Source organism: Lontra canadensis, unplaced genomic scaffold, assembly GCF_010015895.1.
Source record: "Lontra canadensis isolate GAN:19392208 unplaced genomic scaffold, GSC_riverotter_1.0 scaffold26, whole genome shotgun sequence".
NCBI lineage: Eukaryota > Metazoa > Chordata > Mammalia > Carnivora > Mustelidae > Lontra > Lontra canadensis.
The window spans coordinates 18,867,746-18,890,790 of NW_022631020.1; the positions used below are offsets into that span (position 1 = coordinate 18,867,746).

Here is a 23,045-nt window from a genome sequence, read left to right on the forward strand (position 1 = left end):
TCCTATTGGCTAGTATTTTGGTGAGAATTTTTGCATCTGTGTTCATCAAGGATATTGGTCTGTAGTTCTCTTTTTTGATGGGATCCTTGTCTGGTTTGGGGATCAAGGTGAGGCTGGCCTCATAAAATGAGTTTGGAAGTTTTCCTTCCATTTCTATTTTTTGGAACAGTCTCAGGAGAATAGGAATTAGTTCTTCTTTAAATGTTTGGTAGAATTCCCCCGGGAAGCCGTCTGGCCCTGGGCTTTTGTTTGTTTGGAGATTTTTGATGACTGTTTCAATCTCCTTACTGGTTATGGGTCTGTTCAGGCTTTCTATTTCTTCCAGGTTCAGTTGTGGTAGTTTATATGTCTCTAGGAATGCATCCATTTCTTTCAGATTGTCAAATTTGTTGGCATAGAGTTGCTCATAATATGTTCTTATAATTGTCTGTATTTCTTTGGTGTTAGTTGTGATCTCTCCTCTTTCATTCATGATTTTATTTATTTGGGTCCTTTCTCTTCTCTTTTTGATAAGTCTGGCCAGGGGCTTATCAATCTTATTAATTCTTTCAAAGAACCAGCTCCTAGTTTCGTTGATTTGTTCTATTGTTTTTTTGGTTTCTATTTCATTGATTTCTGCTCTGATCTTTATGATTTCTCTTCTTCCGCTGGGTTTAGGGTTTCTTTCTTGTTCTTTCTCCAGCTCCTTTAGGTGTAGGGTTAGGTTGTGTACCTGAGACCTTTCTTGTTTCTTGAGAAAGGCTTGTACCGCTATATATTTTCCTCTCAGGACTGCCTTTGTTGTGTCCCACAGATTTTGAACTGTTGTATTTTCATTATCATTTGTTTCCATGAATTTTTTCAATTCTTCTTTAATTTCCTGGTTGACCCATTCATTCTTTAGAAGGATGCTGTTTAGTCACCATATATTTGGGTTCTTTCCAAATTTCCTCTTGCGATTGAGTTCTAGCTTCAGAGCATTGTGGTCTGAAAATATGCAGGGAATGATCCCAATTTTTTGATAACAGTTAAGACCTGATTTAGAACCAAGGATGTGATCTATTCTGGAGAATGTTCCATGTGCACTAGAGAAGAATGTGTATTCTGTTGCTTTGGGATGAAATGTTCTGAATATATCTGTGATGTCCATCTGGTCCAGTGTGTCATTTAAGGCCTTTATTTCCTTGTTGATCTTTTGCTTGGATGATCTGTCCATTTCAGTGAGGGGAGTGTTAAAGTCCCCTACTATTATTGTATGATTGTCGATGTGTTTCTTTGATTTTGTTATTAATTGGTTTATATAGTTGGCTGCTCCCACGTTAGGGGCATAGATATTTAAAATTGTTAGATCTTCTTGTTGGACAGATCCTTTGAGTATGATATAGTGTCCATCTTCATCTCTTATTATAGTCTTTGGTTTAAAATCTAAGTGATCTGATATAAGGATTGCCACTCCTGCTTTCTTCTGATGTCCATTAGCATGGTAAATTCTTTTCCACCCCCTCACTTTAAATCTGAAAGTGTCTTCGGGTTTAAAATGAGTTTCTTGTAGGCAACATATAGATGGGTTTTGTTTTTTTATCCATTCTGATACCCTGTGTCTTTTGATTGGGGCATTTAGCCCATTAACATTCAGGGTAACTATTGAGAGATATGAATTTAGTGCCATTGTATTGCCTGTAAGGTGACTGCTATTGTATATTGTTTCTGTTCCTTTCTGATCTACTACTTTTAGGTTCTCTCTTTGCTTAGAGGACCCCTTTCAATATTTTCTGTAGAGCTGGCTTGGTGTTTGCAAATTCTTTCAGTTTTTGTTTGTCCTGGAAGCTTTTAATCTCTCCTTCTATTTTCAATGATAGCCTAGCTGGATATAGTATTCTTGGCTGCATGTTTTTCTCGTTTAGTACTCTGAATATATCATGCCAGCTCTTTCTGGCCTGCCAGGTCTCTGTGGATAAGTCTGCTGCCAATCTAATATTTTTACCATTGTATGTTACAGACTTCTTCTCCCGGGCTGCTTTCAGGATTTTCTCTTTGTCACTAAGACTTGTAAATTTGACTATTAGGTGACGGGGTGTGGACCTATTCTTATTGATTTTGAGTGGGGTTCTCTGAACCTCCTGGATTTTGATGCTTGTTCCCTTTGCTATATTGGGGAAATTCTCTCCAATAATTCTCTCCAATATACCTTCTGCTCCCCTCTCTCTTTCTTCTTCTTCTGGAATCCCAATTATTCTAATGTTGTTTCGTCTTATGGTGTCACTTATCTCTCGAATTCTGCCCTCGTGGTCCAGTAGTTGTTTGTCCCTCTTTTGTTCAGCTTCCTTATTCTCTGTCATTTGGTCTTCTATATCGCTAATTCTTTCTTCTGCCTCATTTATCCTAGCAGTGAGAGCCTCCATTTTTGATTGCACCTCATTAATAGCTTTTTTTATTTCAACTTGATTAGATTTTAGTTCTTTTATTTCTCCAGAAAGGGCTTTTATATCTCCCGAGAGGGTTTCTCTAATATCTTCCATGCCTTTTTCGAGCCCAGCTAGAACCTTGAGAATCATCATTCTGAACTCTAAATCTGACATATTACCAATGTCTGTATTGATTAGGTCCTTAGCCTTTGGTACTGCCTCTTGTTCTTTTTTTTGTGGTGAATTTTTCCGCCTTGTCATTTTGTCCAGATAAGAGTATATGAAGGAGTAAGTAAAATACTAAAAGGGTGGCAACAACCCCAGGAAAATATGCTTTAGCCAAATCAGAAGAGATCCCAAATCGTGAGGGGGTGGGGAGGGGATAAAAAGAGGTTCAGAAAGAAAAAAAATAAATAAAATAAAAAAGAAAAAAGAAACAAATAAAAAAAAGAAAACCAATAATGAAAAAAATATAAAAAGGAAAAAATATATATATATTGGATAAACTAGTTAAAAGACGTTAAAAAAGAAAAGGGTAAAAGTTTAAAAAAATTTAGCAGAAGAAGAGAAAAAAATTGAAAAAGAAAAAAATATTAAATTAACTGCAAGGCTAAAGAATCATGGGGAGAAAGCCATGAGTTCCGTGCTTTGCTTTCTCCTCCTCTGGAATTCCGCTGCTCTCCTTGGTATTGAAACCGCACTCCTCGTAAGTGAACTTGGTCCTGGCTGGGTTTCTTGTTGATCTTCTGGGGGAGGGGCCTGTTGTAGTGATTTTCAAGTGTCTTTGCCCCAGGCGGAGTCGCACCGCCCTTACCAGGGGCCGGGCTGAGTAATCCGCTCGGGTTTGCTTTCGGGAGCTTTTGTTCCCTGAGCGCTTTCCGTAGAGTCCGGAGGACGGGAAGGAAGATGGCGGCCTCCCAGTCTCCGGCCCGGAGGAGCCGAGAGCTAGGGGTCCCACTCCTCAGTGCGCCCTCAGGGAACAGCGTCCAATTACTCCCGTCTGCCTGGCCTCCGAGCTCACCGAGCCTGCGACCGGTTCAAGGTAAGCCCGAGCTGTGAGCTCACTCCTCGGCTCCGTCTCTGTAGCCGGCTTCCCTGTTCTAATACCTGCGAGCTCTGCGACACTCAGACACCCCGATCCTTCTGTGACCCTGCGGGACCTGAGGCCACACTGGCCCCGCGTGGGCTTCACCCCAGTTAAGCCTCTGGAGCGATGTCCCTCAGCGGAACAGACTTTTAAAAGTCCCGATTTTGTGCTCCGTTGCTCCGCCACTTGCCGGGAGCCGGCCCCTCCCCCCGGGGTCTGTCTTCCCGTCCCTTTGGATTCACTTCTCCGCCAGTCCTACCTTTCAGCAAGTGGTTGATTTTCTGTTTCTAGAATTGCTGTTCTTCTTCTCTTCGATCTCCCGTTGGATTTGTAGGTGTTTGCAATCTTTAGATAAGTTATCTAGCTGATCTCCCGCAACCTGAAGTAGTCTCAGCTGCTACTTCTCCGCCATCTTGACTCCCTCTGTGTACCCATTTTTAAAAGTCAGACTACAGACTCTTATTCAATGACTTTAGGAAATTCTTATATCATATTAAATAATTGAAAACCAGTATGGTGATATGACACTTTTATGATATTATCTTTATATTCTTTCCCAGCACTCCATTACCAGCAGTTTTATAAGAAAACAAAATAAAATGTGCACAAAGATATATCCACACTTGCATAGGGGAAAAACCAGAAAGGTAGATACCAAAATGTTAGTAGTAACTTTTCCTGGAAAGTGAGTTTAGATGTGATTTTTATTTTGTTCTTTACAGTGTGTTTTCTAAATAATCTCCAATGTGTGTATTACTTTATAAACAAAATAAGAGTTATGTTTTTAAAACTTAAGCTGTTGTTTCTTAAAAAAATAAAGACTAGTTCTAAGATGTTTATACTTTACCTTTGCTTTTTAAAAAATATTTTTATTTTAATTGGATGGAGGAATGCCTTTCAAGTACTGTGCTTTTCATTATGTTAGAACGGTAGTTCTCCAAGTAGTCTCAAAGGGACTAGCGTCACTGGGCACTTGTTAGAGTTGCCTGTTCTCAGGCTCCACCTCAGACCCACTGAGTCAAAAATTCAGGGAGCAGAGCCCAGCAAACTGTGTTTGAACAAGTTTAGGTAATTCTGTTGGTGCTAAAGCATAAGAACTCCTATTCCCGGGCAGTGATGTTCATAGTTGCTTCCATGCATCTTCTACAGCAGAATACCAGGCCTGCGTCCGAATGTCTGCATTCTGCTAAAGAGCTAGAGAGGATTGTTTGTCTTGTTTTGCCTTAATGAGGAAGACAAAACAAAGTAAAATAAATTTTTAGTATTCCAACTGCCACACATACCTATATTTTTTTTTCTTAGCCTCTTGGTATTTTTTAGTTACTAACCGCTTAGTGATGTTAATAATTGTACTCATTAATAATTGGCTTTTACCTATGTTGAAATTTCTGAACTTCAAGATTAGATTATATCAAATTATTTAACTTGATTTATCTGTCTCATTCTGTTTATTAAGTTTGTGTTATTTCAAAGTTGATCAGGATTTTAGGACCTGGTTCTTGTATTAAAGCTTTGCTCAGCCTCAGGACTATTGATGTAATTTAGTTGCTGCTGTTTGTGACACAGTCTTACAGAGTGGAATGTGCTCTTGAAATCTGAAAGAACAGTGTTATTACTGTACTTTTATTAATTTGGAACTTAGTCTTTAAATTTTTTATATTATTCTTTTAGTATAATTTTTTTTCTTAAATGTATATTCTTAGTTACCAGTGTATTCATTTACATATTTTATTTCAGTGACATTTGTGATAACTTTTAGCTGTTTAGGTTATACAGGGTTGATTGATATTTAAATGCTCTGAGTCTTATATTAACTTTAATGGCGAAATGCTTGTTCAGTGAAATTTTTAAGTAGAACCTCTTAACTCATCAGAAGAACTACTGGGTAATTGTATCAATGAATGATCTTAATCTTTGCATTCCTTCTCAGTGCTCTCTTGTAAGGAACACCAAGCTCAAATAATGTTGGCTACTTTTCCTTCTTTCTTTTCCCCAAATGTTATCAAACTTTGATAATTGGGAGCTGTAGATGGAGTGAGCTTATGTCTGACTTGCCTGGGAGTCCCGTTTTACATTGACTGTCCAGGCCCTTTTCCTCTCAGTAGTTTCACTTGGAGATCACGTTCTGTGGTTAGCAAAGGTATATGGCATGACTGTTCAAAGCGTAGGTTCTGAAATTAGGCTTTGGTTCAGATCCTGGCTTGTTAGCTTTTACTGGGGGTGTATGATTCTGGAATTTAACCACTCTGAACCTCCCTTTTCTTACCTTTAATGAGCAGTACATACAATGAGGATTACATACAATGTAATAAGATAACCACTGGTAGAATTTTGGTGTACTTTGTTCCAGTTTTTTTTCTGTGTATATTTTTTTGTTGAGTTATCTTACATCATTTCATACTGTGATACATACTGGTGTCCTGTTTTCTTTTTTCCCCCTTGATATTCTATTAGAAAAAAATTTTTGGTGCTTTATTGCAGTGCCATTTTAAATTAATACAGGAATTTAGGTAAAAACTTTTTCACAAATCTATCCTTTAACTTATTTCTTTTATTATTTTCTCTTTATTTTCTAACCAAGTTTTATATATTTCCAGTTAAATCACTGACAGTTTTGTTTTACATATTTGGTTAATGTGATAGTATATGCATTTTTATATCTTGCTTATATTTTTTCTCTTACCTTCCCATTCTTTCTGCCAAGCAAATGGAGTTTAGTCCAGTGGGTATGCTTCCATATACCATATATACATTTACTGCATTATAGTATATCTACACATATATCTACTGTGCTGATATCCATTCATGTGTGAAAGTATAGGCAAATGTTTATTTACAAAAGTGGCATTGTATTATAGATACAATTCTTTGCAGCATCTTTTTCTCATTTTACAATCATGAACACACACTAAATTAGTAAATATGGATCTACTACATTCTATTTAAGAGCTATATAATAGTTTGTAATATGGCTGTACTGCAGTTTTTTCCAACCATTATTTTGTTGATGGACATTTAGGTTATTTTCAAGTTTTTATTTATTTATTTTTTACAATAAATATTCTTTATTCCTTTTTTTTTTTTAAGATTTTATTTATTTGACAGAGAGAGAAAGAGATCACAAGTAGGCAGAGAGGCAGGCAGAGGGGGAGGGAGAAGCAGACTCCCCACTGGGCAGAGAGCCTGATGCAGGGCTGGATACCAGGACCCTGAGACCATGACCTGAGCCGAAAGCAGAGGCCTAACCCACTGAGCCACCCAGGTGCCCTTACAATAAATATTCTTAAACTTATATAGCCATATTGGAGTTTTTGTTTATATAGTAGAGTTTCCCAGAAATAGAATATCTGGGCCAGAGAGTTTTATGTTTTAAATTTTAACAGATATTTCAAATTGTTTTTGAAATGTTACAGGAGTTCATCTTCTCAAGACTAATATCTGAAAGTGGTGTTTTCTTCTAGCATCAAATGCATTATTCCTCTTAATTAAAAAAAATGATAAAATGTCATCTCATTGCTGATTTAAATAGTACAAAAGCACTTTCTGCATAAAAATCATACATAAAGATTTCTTGGGGCATCTGGGTGACTCAGTCGATTAAGCATCCAACTTTTGATTTCTACCCAGGTCATGATCTCAGGGTCCTGAGTTTGAGCCCTGCATCAGGCTAGCACTCTTGTGGGGAGCCTGCTTGAGAGTCTCTTTCCCTGTCCCTCTTCTGCCCCTCCCCCTGGTCATGTGCTCATGCTCTCTCAAATAAATAAATAGATCTAAAAAAAAAATTTCTCTACAGCCTCATATTCCCTATGCCCATTTTTTTCTCATATCTGTGAACCTTTGGAGTACTACTACCTCTTTAAGTCTTAGCTTATGTGGTATTTTCTGTTCTTGTACCTGAAACTTCCTACATTCCCATCCTTAAGGTTTGCTGGCTGCCCCTTCAGTGTGCTTAATTTTCTGATAGCACACAGTCATAATGGCTTATTGAGTTGTGTGTAAACTCACCCTCCCTCCCCTCCCCACATTAGACTGCAAACTTCAGATACTACACTTGATCTTAGCCAAAAGGCCGAGAAGCAATTAGACTGCAAACTTCAGAAAGCAGAGATGTTGTCTTGTTTTTCCAAGATTTCCCAGGACCAAGGGTACTGCCTGAAATTGGTCAGTACTTAATATATTCTTGTTGACTAATTGAGAACATTTTATGGACGTCTCATTACCTCTGCAGTAATGTTTCATGGTAGAAAAAGATTGTAATTATCTGTTTTTCATATGTATCTGCAAACTCATTTCCCACCACTTTCTGCTTCATAACCCTGCATGCCATCCATTTCAGCGATGTGTGTTTTTAATGACTATACAATATGGTTTACCTCTACTTGCTTTTATAAATCCTGTTTCTTTTGCCTGGAATGCCCTCTCTTTCCTTCCTTCTCTCTTGGCAGACTTTTTCTCATTCTTTCACCCCAGTTGATAGATCACTTTTCATCCTTCAGAATGTGTACAGATTTCCTTTATAACATTTATCACAACATATTGCAATTCTTAGTTTTGTTATTTCTGTCTTCCCTAATGGACTAAATTCTAATGAGATCTGTGTCTTTGTCATAATATACATGATACCTGGTGTCTGTTACATTAAAGATAAAAAATGGCGAGTAAGTGAATGACTGAACTATAAGAAAAATTATTGTAGTCCTTGGAACACAATTATTTTAGAACCTCATAGCCTAATAATATAAGTGGTGAGTTAAAGTGAGCTCTACTTCCTAGTCATGATTGCCTGTGGGCCTTCTAAATTTTTGTACCAAGAGACTCTAAAGAGATTGAAGTTAGTAAGAAGCTAAATAACTATGAATATTATGGGTATAATATTTTTACAGGAAGAAACAGTATCCCAGGAAGACCATAAAAATCAGAAAAGAGTAATGTAACTTAATATTGCTGTCATTTTGATATTTACAGTTCTTTGCAGTAGTTGGAAAGTATCGCATGCTTTTTAGACTGGTTTATATTATTTGCTTTAGTAAATTAATTGAAAAATGTTATGTTGAAGAAATTAATTGAAAAATGTTATGTTTACCTTGAAAATAATTGCTACTGCATTACTAGGAAATAATATTTAATTTTTGTTAACTTTAAATTAGCATATTTCTATCTGTAGTAATCATAGAATATATTATTCTTGGTTTTTCATAAAATTGGGGATGCCTGCATTTTTGCCTGCATTTTTATTTATATCTCAAAACATAATTAAAATATATTTTTCCTACCAATTTTTAATATTTAATGAAGGGTACTTTGTTGAATTTGCATTTGTCAAATTTTATTATAAGATAGTATTTTGTTGATATTTATTTTGTTCCATTGTTAGAAAAATTAATTATCGCTGAAGAGGTATAGAGAATCATGAAAACTGGCTTTAGTTAAAAATATTCAGTGCTGGGGCGCCTGGTGGCTCAGTGGGTTAAAGCCTCTGCCTTCGGCTCAGGTCATGATCCCAGGGTCCTGGGATCAAGCCCCACATTGGGCTCTCTGCTTAGCAGGGAGCCTGCTTCCTCCTCTCTCTCTCTGCCTGCCTCTCAGCCTACTTGTGATCTCTGTCTGTCAAATAAATAAATAAAATCTTTAAAAAAAAAAATTCAGTGCTTATATACTGTCAGTTTCCTTTTCAAATACTGGTAACCTCAGAGTATTTTGAAATTTGCAGGCATTTTTGATGTTGCTCAAACTTAAGGAAAGTATAGTTCAATTCTATAAGAAAAGAACAGAAATTTTAAGATACAACTTACAATTTTCCCTTTTTAAGCTAAGGATAGTAGGGAAAAGCAAATTAAATTTTTATTGAGATTAATTTTGCTATTGATTTTTTTTCTTGAATATAAGGGGAAATAACTATAATCTATATGAATGTGCATTTGTATATTTGTGTGTATGTACATAGTGGAGCTTCAGAAAGAAATGATTTTATCAGAGAATTGTTAATATTCCAAAAATGTTACTTGGGTTAGATTACCCTCTTAAGCATCAATACCTTGTTTCTGATTTTGTATATGTTGTTACAGAAATCACGTTTGAAGTTAAATTTATTCTTTTCAGAAAATTAAATACAACTTCTGTAATCCTGTCTTTATAAAGTAGTGATTATATATATATATATATATATGCATGTACATGAATGTGTGTCCATATATGTATATGTATATATCATATCACAGTAATTTTTGGTTTTGTTTTGTTTTTTGCTGTCTTGTTTTCCTACCTGTATGGCAGAATGTTAATGTAGTTAAGTCAATAATATTTATCTTGGTTTTGTAGTAAGACTGATGTGGATATTAAAGTTTGAAGACCTTGTTAAAATTTAATCATTTAAAAATTAGTTGGTTTTGTTATTTTAATAGGAAAGATATTGTTGTCTATAAATGTTTGGCTTACTAAGCTTGAATATATATGATATTAAAAATATAAGATGTTTTTTTAATTGAACTTTCTGATTATGTACTTGAGACTTTTCATACCTATGTGATAATTTTCTGAGGTAAAAGAAATTTTACTATATCAACTGTAGTTCTGACATTAAAACTTGGGTGTGGAATGGGGTTGGGGATTAATGTGGGGAAATTGGGAGAAAAGTATAATGTCTGAAACAGTAAAGAATAAATTTCCATGCTTTTAGTTTGAATTATTTTTTATTCATTGTAGTGTTTTCATTTTGTGAGCTTTTCTATGCACATACAAAATGTTTCTCCTCAGGCCCCCTTGTATTTGCTGGTCCTATTTTTATGAACCATCGAGAACAGGCTCTAGCCAGACTCAGATCCCATCCAGCTCAGCTAAAGCATAAACGGGACAAGCACAAAGGTATTTGGTCTTCCTTATCGATTAGGTGGGATACTTCCCCAGTTTCTTCCACTCATTTGAATTTTGTCTCTGGGAAAATGCACAAACCTAATTCTTCTACTTTGCTTCTTTCATTATATAGCCTGAGGAGAAAGAACATGATGAAAGATGTACTGTTTGTCAATGGCTGTCAGTCTCATTCCTTTTTATTTGTTAAATTTAATAAGACATTTTGCGTTGTTTCTTTTTCTTTACCTTTTCTTTTCCAATTTCATAAAGTTGAGGGAAGATGGAAAAATAATTGTTGCTTTCTGTTTTTATCCTTTATTATTTGCTCTTCAATGACTGCTATCTGACGTTTTACAGTACTTTTAAAAAAATGTTTTAGAATTAACAAAATTACTAAATTCAGTGTATAAAGTGATAATGAGTTGATTGCTATTATACTTTTCCATTGTTTTAATATTAAAGTTTATATACACAACACACACAAATTATTTGGTATTTGAGGGTTAAATGCTGATAGGTGTAAATAAAGAGTTATTATATCAACCTATTCTAGTCCTAGAAAACTGTCAGAGGTCTAGACAAGTCTGTGAGTTAACTAAGAATCTATTTCTGTGTAATTCTTTGAGATCTTATTGCTTTGGATTAATTAGACATATCCCTAAAGCAAACTTACTTTCCTTTAAACTACAGCTATGGGTCAGCTAAGATCAGGAAAGAATTTAATGCAGAGTATTTATGAATTTATATATAAATCCTGGTGTGTGTACCAGGGGCTCTTTGACAATAAAACTTCCAGTTGCTGCTTTCTTAATTGCTCAGAATATATCCCACAAAATAGAATACAAAGTTTTAAAAACGTATATTCCATATAGACAACTTAACCGTTTTGTGTCTTATTTTTCCTTTGCTGTAAGACTGTTATAAACTAATTTTATTTTTAAACTTTCATATGTAATATATTATATTTAACTTTATATACATTTATTTACATACTGCTTCTCTCAATTTATCAGTTTGCCATTCAAAGCAAAACCACAAAACAAAACAAACAAAACCCCTCTTATTAATCAAAGCATTGGTAGAGCACTTTTTAAGATATATTCTACAGAAATAAAAATTGAGGATATTTTAAATCTAACATGATTAACTATAGGAAAAGTTGTGATTGCTTCATTTATTGAGTGCTCTAATAATGCCATAAATGTTTAAATCTAAGGAATGATATTTGGGGTATACTATGTGTCAGTTATTTTATTGTCAGAATTTCTGATCTCCTATTTTATACTATGCTACTATTAGGATGGATTTTTCTCAGTGTCTTTTTTTTTTACCCCCCAATTAAGGAAAAGTGGAATTTTTCTAGTACTTTACCTGAAGTTAAATGTCCACATTTCATGAAGCAGTTTAAAACTTTTTCAGCTCTATGTTAGTTTCTTATGACCAAACATCATACATTTTTGCGGAATTTGAAAATGAAATGCTAAATGAAGACTAGGGTTACAAATTTAAAACCAACTTTTCACAGTGTCTACATTGAGTAGCTGTAGCAGTTAGTCAACAATAACTGGCCTTGCTGCCATCTTATCTACCATTGGTTTATTTTATAACAATACTGTGTTTTTGTAGCAACCTCTTTAGAAGGACTTACTTGTGGTATTACAGTATACAGCCAGTTGTGTGTATGTATATGTGTTTTTATCAGGTTTGGTAGAGTGAAACAGTTTCATCTCTTTACCACCAAAATGAATTTAAAGTGTAAGTAAGTAATATTTTATCAAATGGTGCTTTATTTTATATAAAGAGTATTAACTTACCAGTCACTAATTCCTGTACACCCACAAATTCTCTCTCCCTATTCTCTTTGCATTCACTGTTCCTGTCATTTAATCATCTCCCACTCCCTCTGCTTTTAACTCTTGCTACATATAATCACGTTCTTTTAATATATTTTTCCCACAGTTTTAGTCCTAAATATATGATTTTCTCTGTTTTTCTTACCCTGTTTGTCTTCCACGAGAAATTTACTATATTAACTGCTGTGCTCTGTCTTTCATTTAATTATACTGGTGGTACAGATTGTCAGATGGTAATAGATAAAATTGTCTTGACTATCACTTTTTTGTGGAGATGTGTGGAGGGTAAGAAATGTGGATTTATTGTTAACCAGGAGTGGGTTCTGAGCTGAAAAGTTGGAGAGCTTCTGGCTGATTGGAGAAAATTCAGAGAAGGTCACAGAATCCATCCTGTTATAGGCAAATTTTGACTGGAGGCAAACTAGACTATATAAGGCTCAGTTAATAAGTATAACATATAATCCATAAAACATATAGTAAGTTATTTTAAAAATGTAACCATAGACCATATTTCAAACAGATAACTGGATTAACATTTGTTTCAGCTATTCAGTACCTTACATAGAACTTACATAGAAAAAGGTTTTGATGTAGTTCTCCTAGTTAGGAACATCTGAATTGCTCTGGAGACAGTCTTGAAATCTGGCTTGGAGTGACTAATATGAAACCCAAAGGCTCACTGATAAACATCTGTGTGTATTTTATACCTATTTTCTGTTTAGAAATGGTGTGGTGTAATGGAAATAAGATAGCCTTTGGAATTAGACGTCAGTTTTAGTCCTAAATTTGTCATTTTTAAGAACTATGTGGCTGTTCAGAAATTTTATGATCTCTTTGGCTTCAGTTTTCCTTTTTTTAAAGATAAGAATGATAATTCCTGATTATGTTGATTTAAAGATTAAATTAAGATATAGATATATATATATATGTGTGTATATGTATGTATATATATGTATATATATACATATATATTCTTGGAATTCTTTGCTTTCTCTTTTAGAATTATCCAAAGGCACAAAATTTGAGATTTGTTAAATACATAATTAATTTCTTTTTACAAAAGATTTAAGATGTCAGCCATTTGATGGTTGTAAAATAGATGATCAAACTCCAGAACTGCCCTACTACTTATTATTTTGGGCTGGTTATTTAACCCTTCTAAGCCTCAGTTTTCCCAATTGCAAAGTAGAGTAACAATACTGATATCATCAGATTATTGTACTGATTTTTAAAAAGCAACAGTAATGAATATTGATTGAGCACTTTTTATGTATTATATAGGAGCTTGTGAGGTAATGTACACTATTGCTATTTTGTAGATAGAAGGCAAAGGTTTAAAGAAGGTCCAGTGTCCAGTTGTCATACAAGTAGCAAATGGTAGAGCCAGAATTCTGATTCAAGTCCCTTAGTCTTCAGTGCCCAAAAGCACTTCTTCACTGTGGTATTTAAATATTCATTGTGTAGTACAAAGTAAGTGCATAGCTAACTGTATTTGATAAGTGCTCTGCTGTTTTCTTTTAGTCCTTTTGTTCAAAGTACTCACTGTGTTCTGGGATACGTTTTATGATATGCATGGCTATAAGATTACCCAAGGAAGTATAGATTGAGGTAAAGATTAAAATTAAAAGTTAGAGCCCTTTAGATATTGAATCTTCTTATCTCTCTGTGTGTACACAAATATGCATAAATAGTGTAGCATATATATATATATATATATACACACAATATTTTAATCCTATCTGTCAAACTTTATGGCTATGTTATAGTTTCATTATCACATATATATGGACAAACTTATAGTAGGGGAAAATGCAGATATGCCTGTACCTACATGGCCAATTATAAGAATATTCAGATCTAATTATTTTTCCTGCAAATCTGAGATTAACTTTGTTGCTGCTCATTATCACTTTATTGAATAATGAGGAGAATTAATCTTGCTAAATTTCACTTCCTGATTCTTGAATTGACACTGAATTTTTGGCTGTGAATCAGGTACACTTTTATTCTTTGATGACCTGTAAATTTCTAAACTGTTAGATGTATGCTTGATTTTTTAACTGACATCAAATACGAGATACAAATAGTATTTTTAAAATTCTTCTACTGCTGCTGCTAATGATCAAAAACTTCCATCTTTTTTTTTTTTTTACTTGTTATGTTTTCACCATTTATAGTAATTGAGAGATTATTTAATGTAGTTAGATACAGGTTTGTTTAGATGAACTTGAACAAAATGTTCCTTGTATTATTTTTACCTTTAAATAATAACTATTACTCTTTTAATCACTATGATTTTAATCAGTAAATTACTAGGCTTCTTTTTTTTTTTTTTTTTTTTTTGTCTCCTTCCCTGATACTGTACCTCTATTGTGGGATTTGTATCTATATTTATTAATCTCTGAATCACAGGAGAGGGCAAAATGCTAAACTCAAAGGTAAAAATTTCTAATTAAGCATCAATACATTTATAAAAGTAAAGTGATACTTGTAATATTGAATTTACCTAAGTCTGACAAAATCACATGAACACAGTATGTTTTCTCTGTTAAATTAGATCTGGTTTTAATAATTAGATATTTTTACCAGTTGAGAAGAAGCTGTAAAATTTCTATACATCTGTCATCTCATTTAGTTTTTAGACAATATTTACTCCTTTTTGTATAGGGCCTTGTTTGTATTAACTGTTCCACTGTCTTTCCAAGATGAGGAGTCTCAGAACTAAGACTGTGTTTCATTTTGGATGGAGTTAACAAAATGTTGTGATTTTTTTCTTTTTAGCCCATTCATTCTTGCAGATTTAGTTTGACAAACCCACATTAGGTAATTTAGCAAAAGAGGAATCCTATTCTTTATCCTATTATAGTAAAACCTCTCACTAATTCAGAATTTATTATACTTCAGATGCAGTATTTGTGATCTTTTTTGAGTAAAAAATTCAAAGTAATTTCTTCCTCTGAATTTTCAGGGTCATACTTATAAGGGGAAACCTGTCTAAAATCACTAGCTTTTCAAACCAAGGGCTCAAGAAATGAAGGATTCCTTCAACGTGCCTTCAACCTCTGGGTCCAGCAATTAATTCTTGTATGTTAAAGGACTTTTATGTTTATGGTACATTTTTATGTAATATAGGCCTATTTTGAATTATAATGTAGGTGACCACATTTTGTTTATTGTAGCACTTAGTTTAATCTGTAAACTGTACTGCTTGAAGATATTAGAACGGAATTTTTACCTAAATGTTTTATGATTAAGAAAGACCTTTTCAGTAAGTCTTATGGACCAACCTATTCTATGTTATTCCGAATTAGTGAGGTTTTACTTTCCTAGTGTTATAAAGAGTTTAAAGATTTTTTAAATAATAGGATGTTATTTAGTTATAAAAAGGGAACTCATAATTTAGGCCAGTCTTATCTTACCTGGATTATTACTAAAGGTTAGAAATACTATATAAAAGAAGAAAGGGTAATATTGAACATAAAAGGATTTGATGTTATTCTGTCTAGCATTCTAAAATGGGCAATAAAAATTCAGATGTAATTAAAAATGTGTGTAGATCCACATGTGTATCTGCATATTATACACACTTTTTAGAGTTGCTATACCATAAGGAAGTGGCTTAAACTAGTTGACCTTTCGAAATTCCTTCCAGATTTACATTTATTCCATGTGTAAGGAATTTGAATCTTGATCATACAGAGATCATATTTTAGTTGGTATACAGTTTTAGATTAGGAAAAATGAGTTGTCTCCTTTATTCACACTTTCCAGATTAAGTTTTAGATTCTGGAATGTGGTTTTTGTTTTATGGTCAGAATGCCAGAATATTTAAGTCAAATGTAAAAAATAGGGGTGGGAGAGAAATGTTTGAAGCAAGTTCGAGAGGGGAAGAAAGAAGAACTAAAACAGAAAGGTTTGGTTGAGAGTAGTGTTTGGGGGCTAGAAAAAGACCACAAAGTAGAATGGCTAAGGAGCAGGGTGGGACAGGAAAGATGAATAAGAGCCAGCCATTGGATTACAATATATTGGATAAAGCTCTTTGGTCTTTATACATTTTTTTAAAGTTCAGTTGATGGAATACTGATGGACAGGGTAGCCTTTCTGAGATGTATATGCGAAATCTAAGTCATTTAAAAGTCAACTAGGAGCTTATTTTTTAAGTAGCTGGTACTAACACTATTACTGAGTTTAAAATAATTGTTAAATGACTTTGCATGCAGTTATTTTTATGCAAACTAAATTTTCCCATGTAAACTATTTAGAATTTTGTTAAATATATAATTTAATGACCCATTTACATTACATAACTGACTAGCTTAATAGGTTTTATCCATAACCAAATCTTTTCTGTTTTTATTGATTTAGTGATACTTGCAAACAGAAATATATAGTATATCTTTCCAAAATTCCTTCTTTACAGGTAGATTCTTGATCTATCACTTCTAACAGCTGCAGATTCTTCTTGCTTATTTCTCTTAACATTTTTCTCTTGTTCTTCCATAGTAAACTGATTGAAAGTTTTATTTTGAAGATGAATAATGGCTTAATCACAAATTATAACACTTACAGATGGAAGTGGAGAACGAGGAGAAAAAGATGCCAGCAAAATCACAACATATCCTCCAGGCTCTGTGAGATTTGACTGTGAGCTCCGAGCAGTACAAGTCAGCTGTGGATTTCACCATTCAGGTAGCAGCTGGAACTTTAGGGTATAACTGCATTTTTACAATTGTGCTAAATAACTTAGTTGTTTGGTTTTGACAAATGTAGTCTACTAAGTATGTGTTAAAAGCTGTAGTATGACAATCTCTCAAATCTGTAAAAGCTTTGTATTTGCTACAGACACTGTGGCATGATAGAATAGGTACTTGTCTAGAGATCTGGTTTTTAATCTGTCTTCTGAAGAACTTACTTTATAATTCAATTAATGAAACTGCTGAAGATGAAATAATCCCTAAAATCCCTTTGCTCTCTAGGATTCTGTGATTTTTACCACCTGGTCCCATATTTTGCTGCTGTTCAATGAAACATGTGTATCAATAAATTTCTTAAAATGTAGAAAATAATTAAATTCTTAGTAAATTACTGACATTTGACCTATATAGCCTAGGTTGTACTATTCAACCTTTATAAAAATAAAAAATGTTAAATTCTTTCTTTGGTACTAAATGTATTTCCTTATTTGACAAGCATTGACAGATATTAAAATTATAACATAATTGTACAGAGCTCAAACCCATGTGCTGCATATATAATTATCCTAGATATGAGAGAACATTATTTTCTATGGAATTTTCTACTCATTATTAAAAAGGTTTTACAGTTGGCCCAAACTGGTATCTTATAAAATATTGATATTATTAAATGGCATTTATAAGAATTTTAATGTATTATATAAAACATTATACATTTTTATAACCTATACAAATATTTTACAGAACTAAAATTATACTATATTACTAAATATAAATTGCCTGTGATTCAATTACCCTTTTTTTTTTTAAGTTTTTGTTTTAAACATTTAGTCCTCATACGACTAGGGCACTCTTTAATCCCCATTACCTATTTCATCCATCCTTCCACCCACCTCCCCTCTGGTAACCATCAGTTGGTTCTCTATAGTTAAGATTCTGTTTTTTGCTTTGTCTCTCTCAATCTCTTTTTTTCCCCTATGCTCATTTGTTTTGTTTCTTGAACTCTACATATGAGTGAAATCATGTGGTATTTGTCTTTTTCTGACTTTCTCTTACTCTCTAAGTCCATCCATGTCATTGCAGATGGCAAGATTTCATTCTTTTTCATGGCTGAATAATATTACATTGTATATATATATATTACATATTCTTTATCTATTGATGTCAATTACACATTTTAATGGCCCTGTAAATTTTAAATAGCGTATATTATACTGCTTTCAGTATTGTTATGACAGAAATATAAAATACATATAATAAAGCTGTATATTTTGTTTTCAGTGGTTTTAATGGAAAATGGAGATGTCTATACGTTTGGATATGGGCAGCATGGGCAGCTAGGACATGGAGATGTCAATTCCAGGTACTAGGACTTTTTGTTTGAAGATACTTTTTTCTTTTTTTTCTTTCTAAATATGTATTTCTATACTTGAAATCGTATTTATGCCATTGTTTTGCAAAATGTGGCCCATAAATTATAGGTGGATCTTGATTTTGTGGTTGAGTGCTTTTGTGGAGATAGATGATTTTGTGGCTTCAGAAGAAATATTGATTTACATTTTATACATTTAAAATAGAAGAGTGACTATGATTATCACAAAATCCTTCCATATTCTTAATAATTACTATTTTCTTAAAGGCTCTTCATAGCAATAGAAAAGATAGTGGATATCCCCAGATTGCATTTTTAAATTACATTTTTAATTGCATTTTTAAATTGCATTTTTAATTGCATTTTTAAAAATCAGTGGATTCATTCATATTCCTTAATGTTGTCAGTTTTGAAATTTTGGTCTAATATTAACATGAAATCATAGAAGCATTTTAATAATCTTTAAACAGAACCTGCGGTCTCTCAGAGGAAACTGACTTATCCGGAATAGTAAAGAACTATTGGTGGTGGAGACTACCAGACATTGCCTTATACTCCTTCTTCCCTGCCTCATTTGGGAGTAGAGTTTTTGTTGGTGACATGACCATGCAGTAAAGACTTCATTTTCCTGCTTCCATTGCTGCAGGATATAGCCGTGTGAATTAAAATGTGCTTTAGAACCATGCTGTTAAAGGGGAGGGAAGTACTCTTCCACTTCCTGTCCTTGCTTCCCAACTTGTGGCCTGGAAATGTGTAGTGGCAGGAACTGGAGAAGTCGATAAAGCAATCATAACTTCGAAACCACACATTGAGACTGGCAGAGCTACAAGACAAAGAGAGTCTGAGTCCCTGACACCATAGAATTGCCACATTGGCTCCTTACAAGTGGATGCTCAGCTGAGAGAGAAATAAACTTCTATCTTGTTTAAGTCCTTGTTACTTTGGCTTTCCTTATGCCAGCTGAATCCATTTCCTGCTTAATAATAGAAGTGAGAATGCTTTTGGCCGAAAGTATAGAAAATCTATCTTTATTAGTTCAGGACTTCAAGAAGAAGTTACTAAGACAGGATGTCATGTGCAAAGGAGTCATTGGGAGAAAGCTCTTGTGGAAGATGAAAGGGAAAAGAGCAGGAATAAGCAGGGAAAACTGTCAGACACAATGCAGGTCTGACCCCTGTGAGAGGAAAGAAGGAAGAAGGATAGAGTAGGAACTGTCTAGAGTGAAGTGCAGTTCTGAGTAGTTTCAGGCAGGCAGTGTGGTGTCCTTAAGCTGAGGTTGCCCTTGGAGGAGCCCCATATCGGGCAAGATCGTCAAGCATTATACCTTACCATGCTCAGACATGGCTGATAGCAACGGAGGGGAGAAGAATGGCCTCATGGATCCAAAGGGACAGCATCTAAGGCTGTCAGTCAGCTCTGCTCCCTGAAGTAGGTTGTCAGAGGTCTGAGTGATCCACATATATGGCTGCCTCACCATTGAAACCAGCCTAATTGATCAAGCCTGGAGATATGTACGGCAGCTTCAGGCCGGACTTGACTTACTGATTCATTTTGTCATAAGAACCTTCTTTCTTCTGTGAATCTCTACTCTGCCTCATTCTCCCTTGTATTTATAAGATACCTGCCAGAATCAACTGGGTGTATATGGTTTCTCTTTTATGTACAGTGAATTACTCTAGTCCTTAAGTAAAATCCAGAATTTTCACTCTGTTCTGAAACCACCCCTGGCGGGGATGCAGTTATTGCCATTTATATGGTAAAGACCAGTGATTCTTAATCCTGGCTGCACACTGGAATTACCTAGGGAACTTCAGAAATCCTATGCCTGGATTCTACCTCTAGAATTTCTAAGAAGAATATGTTGGGAGGTGGGGGTAGGGTGGAGGTGGATGGAGGCAGCAAGGGCAGTGCTGGATAGGATCAAAAGTTTTTTTCCTAAAAACTGTCCAGACTCTAATGTGCATCAGGATTAAGAACCGTTCACTGTTTGTCCCTCATGGGTAGGGTCAGATCCATTTGCAGTGCACACAAAATGGGTATGAAATGGCATATCCTTAGTTACTTTGATGAATGTTGTTGCTAATGAGAAGAGATAATTAAGGAAGCATTAAGTTGAATTTCTCACTAAAAATGTAAGTGTAGCATCCATTTGATATTCTTGTCAAGAGATTTGTAAAGCAGTCACAATCTTTTTCCCTTCATTTAAATGTTTTAATTCTAGTTAACAAAAGCTATTGCAATCTTAATGACCAATATCGTGCTTAGAAAGAGAGCAAAAGGTCTTTGGCAGAATCAGTTTCTCAGATGTCACTGAATATGACATTTGAATATTGGACATTGGACGTGGTAAAATATCAGTGGCTTGCAGGGTTGAGCAGTTACTGTCACAGGTGTTAGAAGGCAACAGATATTTTGCTTTATAGTTGAATGACATCAGTGATATGCAGAGACTGAGTCAGAGTTGTAATTTGTATGGGGAAGAATTTGTCAGCTTTTCTGTTTTTCACTGAGGCTCATGACACAGAAGAGGGTTTATCATCATCTTCATTGTCATCATCATCATTGTTGTTCATGTTGATAATTTTGTAGTCATGGTATAAGCTGAGAAAAGTGCATTACAGTTAGACATGATGGACCATCAATCATGTGCAGCAAGAGGGCAGAAAATAATCGGCAAATAATTATATTTCATGGCCTCTCCTGAGTGGGAAGCAAATAGTGAAAATCATGATTATAATCAAGTCACACCCCTGAGGTAATTGTGCAATATGAAGAATAGACAGCATATGCACAAGATTCTGCTACACCACATTGAGGTATAATGGCTATTGAAAGAGTACTTTTTTTTTTTAAGATTTTATTTATTTATTTGACAGACAGAGATCACAAGTAGGCAGAGAGTCAGGCAGAGAGAGAGGAGAAAGCAGGCTTCCTGCTGAGCAGAGAGCCTGATGTGGGACTCGATCCCAGGATCCTGGGATCATGACCTAAGCTGAAGGCAGAGGCTTTAACCCACTGAGCCACCCAGGTCCCCCAAAAGAGAAGTACTCTTGTCAGCTTTTAAAATAAAGAGGTTACCTAAAAATAAAAACATTGTCTCATAGACCTGATTATATCAGTGAGCACTGTCCCTTAATTTGCACTGCCTTGCTTCAGGTGATGGTATCATAGCAATATGCTGAGTATTTCGAATAGCTGGAATTTATCATCTTCACAAAGATATAATGGGTTTAAATTATTAAAAAGATATCAGGGTTTCTTAAGAAGATTAAACTCTGGGGTGCCTGGGTGGCTCAGTGGGTTAAAGCCTCTGCCTTCAGCTCAGGTCATGGTCTCAGGGTCCTGGGATCGAGCCCCGAATTGGGCTCTCTGCTCGGTAGGGAGCCTGCTTCCTCCTCTCTCTCTGCCTGCCTCTCTGCTTACTTGTGATCTCTGACTGTCAAATAAATAAATAAAATCTAAAAAAAAAAAAAAAAGAAGAAGATTAAACTCTGGTGGGGTTTGCTTTAACTGCTTGATGTTGTTCTTTTCCCACAGGTACATTTTGATTCCTGGTTCCATTGATTGAGTTGTAACTGGAAGGGTGTAGCGTGTCGTGTGGGGAGAGTAAACTGGGTAGTACAGTGAAATAATGCTTACACACTATGCCTGGGTGTCCTAAATAGAAATTAGCCAAAACCATTTCTGTTATAACCCCTCTAGTTACCCTGTTTGTCTTGACCCATGTCGGACTTGGAAGGCAGGACACAAGAACTGTAGTACAAATTGAGAATCAAATTGACCACATATGTGGAGGAACAGAATCCCTATAGCATACATGTTAACTGACACAAAGAAGACATTTAGTAGATATTTACTTAAAGTATATGGTTGGGGGGCAATTTTAAAAATGTCTGGTAAATCAAGTGCTTTTTAACTGGAATTTATTGTATAGCACACATTAATAATGTGGGGTTAATGGAAGGTCGGTATTGAAGTGTGCATGGTAGCAAAGATTAACAAAATGTTATTGATGGTCTTCTTACTTAATGCGTTGTGTTGGCAAAATGAGTTCATTCTCTAGTTTGGGTCCTGATTCTATCAGTTGGTACCCATATGACCTTGGCCAAGTTTATTTAACTTGTCTCTGTCTCTGTCTCTTCCTCTGTTTAATTGGAGTAAATATATTTCCCTGAGAAGGTTCTTGTGAGAATCAGGGAGATCATGCCTGTCATTCACTTAGCTCAGGGTCTAGTCCACGGTAAGTGCTCAGTGATGTTAGCTGCTGCTTTTTAAAGTAAGTCAGAAAGCTTGTGAAGGCTTTTGGACATTTTCATGATGAGTCTACTAGCCCTCTTTTTGGTTTGTTTCTTTTGTTCGGTATGCTTCTGAATGTCTGAATTCCACTTTTTTTAAAATCATTTTTAGTAAACTTTAACATGGATGTTGGCAAAGAGATTATAGAGGCTTCTATTCTCTGTTTTTCAGTAGAATTTTGGTCATTCTTAAAGTGTCTTTGAGTTTCTTCTTTTTCTTGGTAGACTATCTTCATTCTGCATTAATATATTACCCAATCATAGTATCTAGAACCATTTAGACAAGTTTGAAACCTTTGCTTCATCTATTACCAACTATCTAATTGCAATTTACTAGGCCTTACTTTAAATATCCCATAGGATTGTTGAAGAATTAGTGCAGTGTATGTGAAATGCTTAGTGTGTACACATGCATGCAAACATACACATGTTTTCTGTTCTTCCTGTGTATTCAAACTAATTTAATAAATGGGCTCACTAATATTACGGAAAGAGTTCAAAGACTGTTTTA

General features: G+C 34.7%; 1 protein-coding gene and 1 pseudogene across 13 annotated transcripts in view; one reads left to right on the forward strand and one right to left on the reverse strand.

Annotated features, from left to right (window-relative positions):
• MYCBP2 (MYC binding protein 2) overlaps positions 1 to 23,045 on the forward strand; it is a 262,254-nt gene that overhangs the window by 77,175 nt on the left and 162,034 nt on the right. For 10 of the 13 annotated variants that reach the window (XM_032864195.1, XM_032864196.1, XM_032864197.1 and 7 more), the window contains 3 exons: positions 10,225 to 10,332; positions 16,743 to 16,862; positions 18,149 to 18,230. In XM_032864195.1, coding sequence (XP_032720086.1) covers positions 10,225 to 10,332; positions 16,743 to 16,862; positions 18,149 to 18,230 — 310 coding nt within the window. Of the gene's footprint in view, positions 1 to 10,224; positions 10,333 to 15,150; positions 15,258 to 16,742; positions 16,883 to 18,148; positions 18,231 to 23,045 lie in introns of those variants that run through there. The other 3 variants (XM_032864206.1, XM_032864205.1, XM_032864200.1) reach the window with 3 other exon arrangements.
• LOC116871554 lies at positions 7,455 to 7,552 on the reverse strand (annotated as a pseudogene).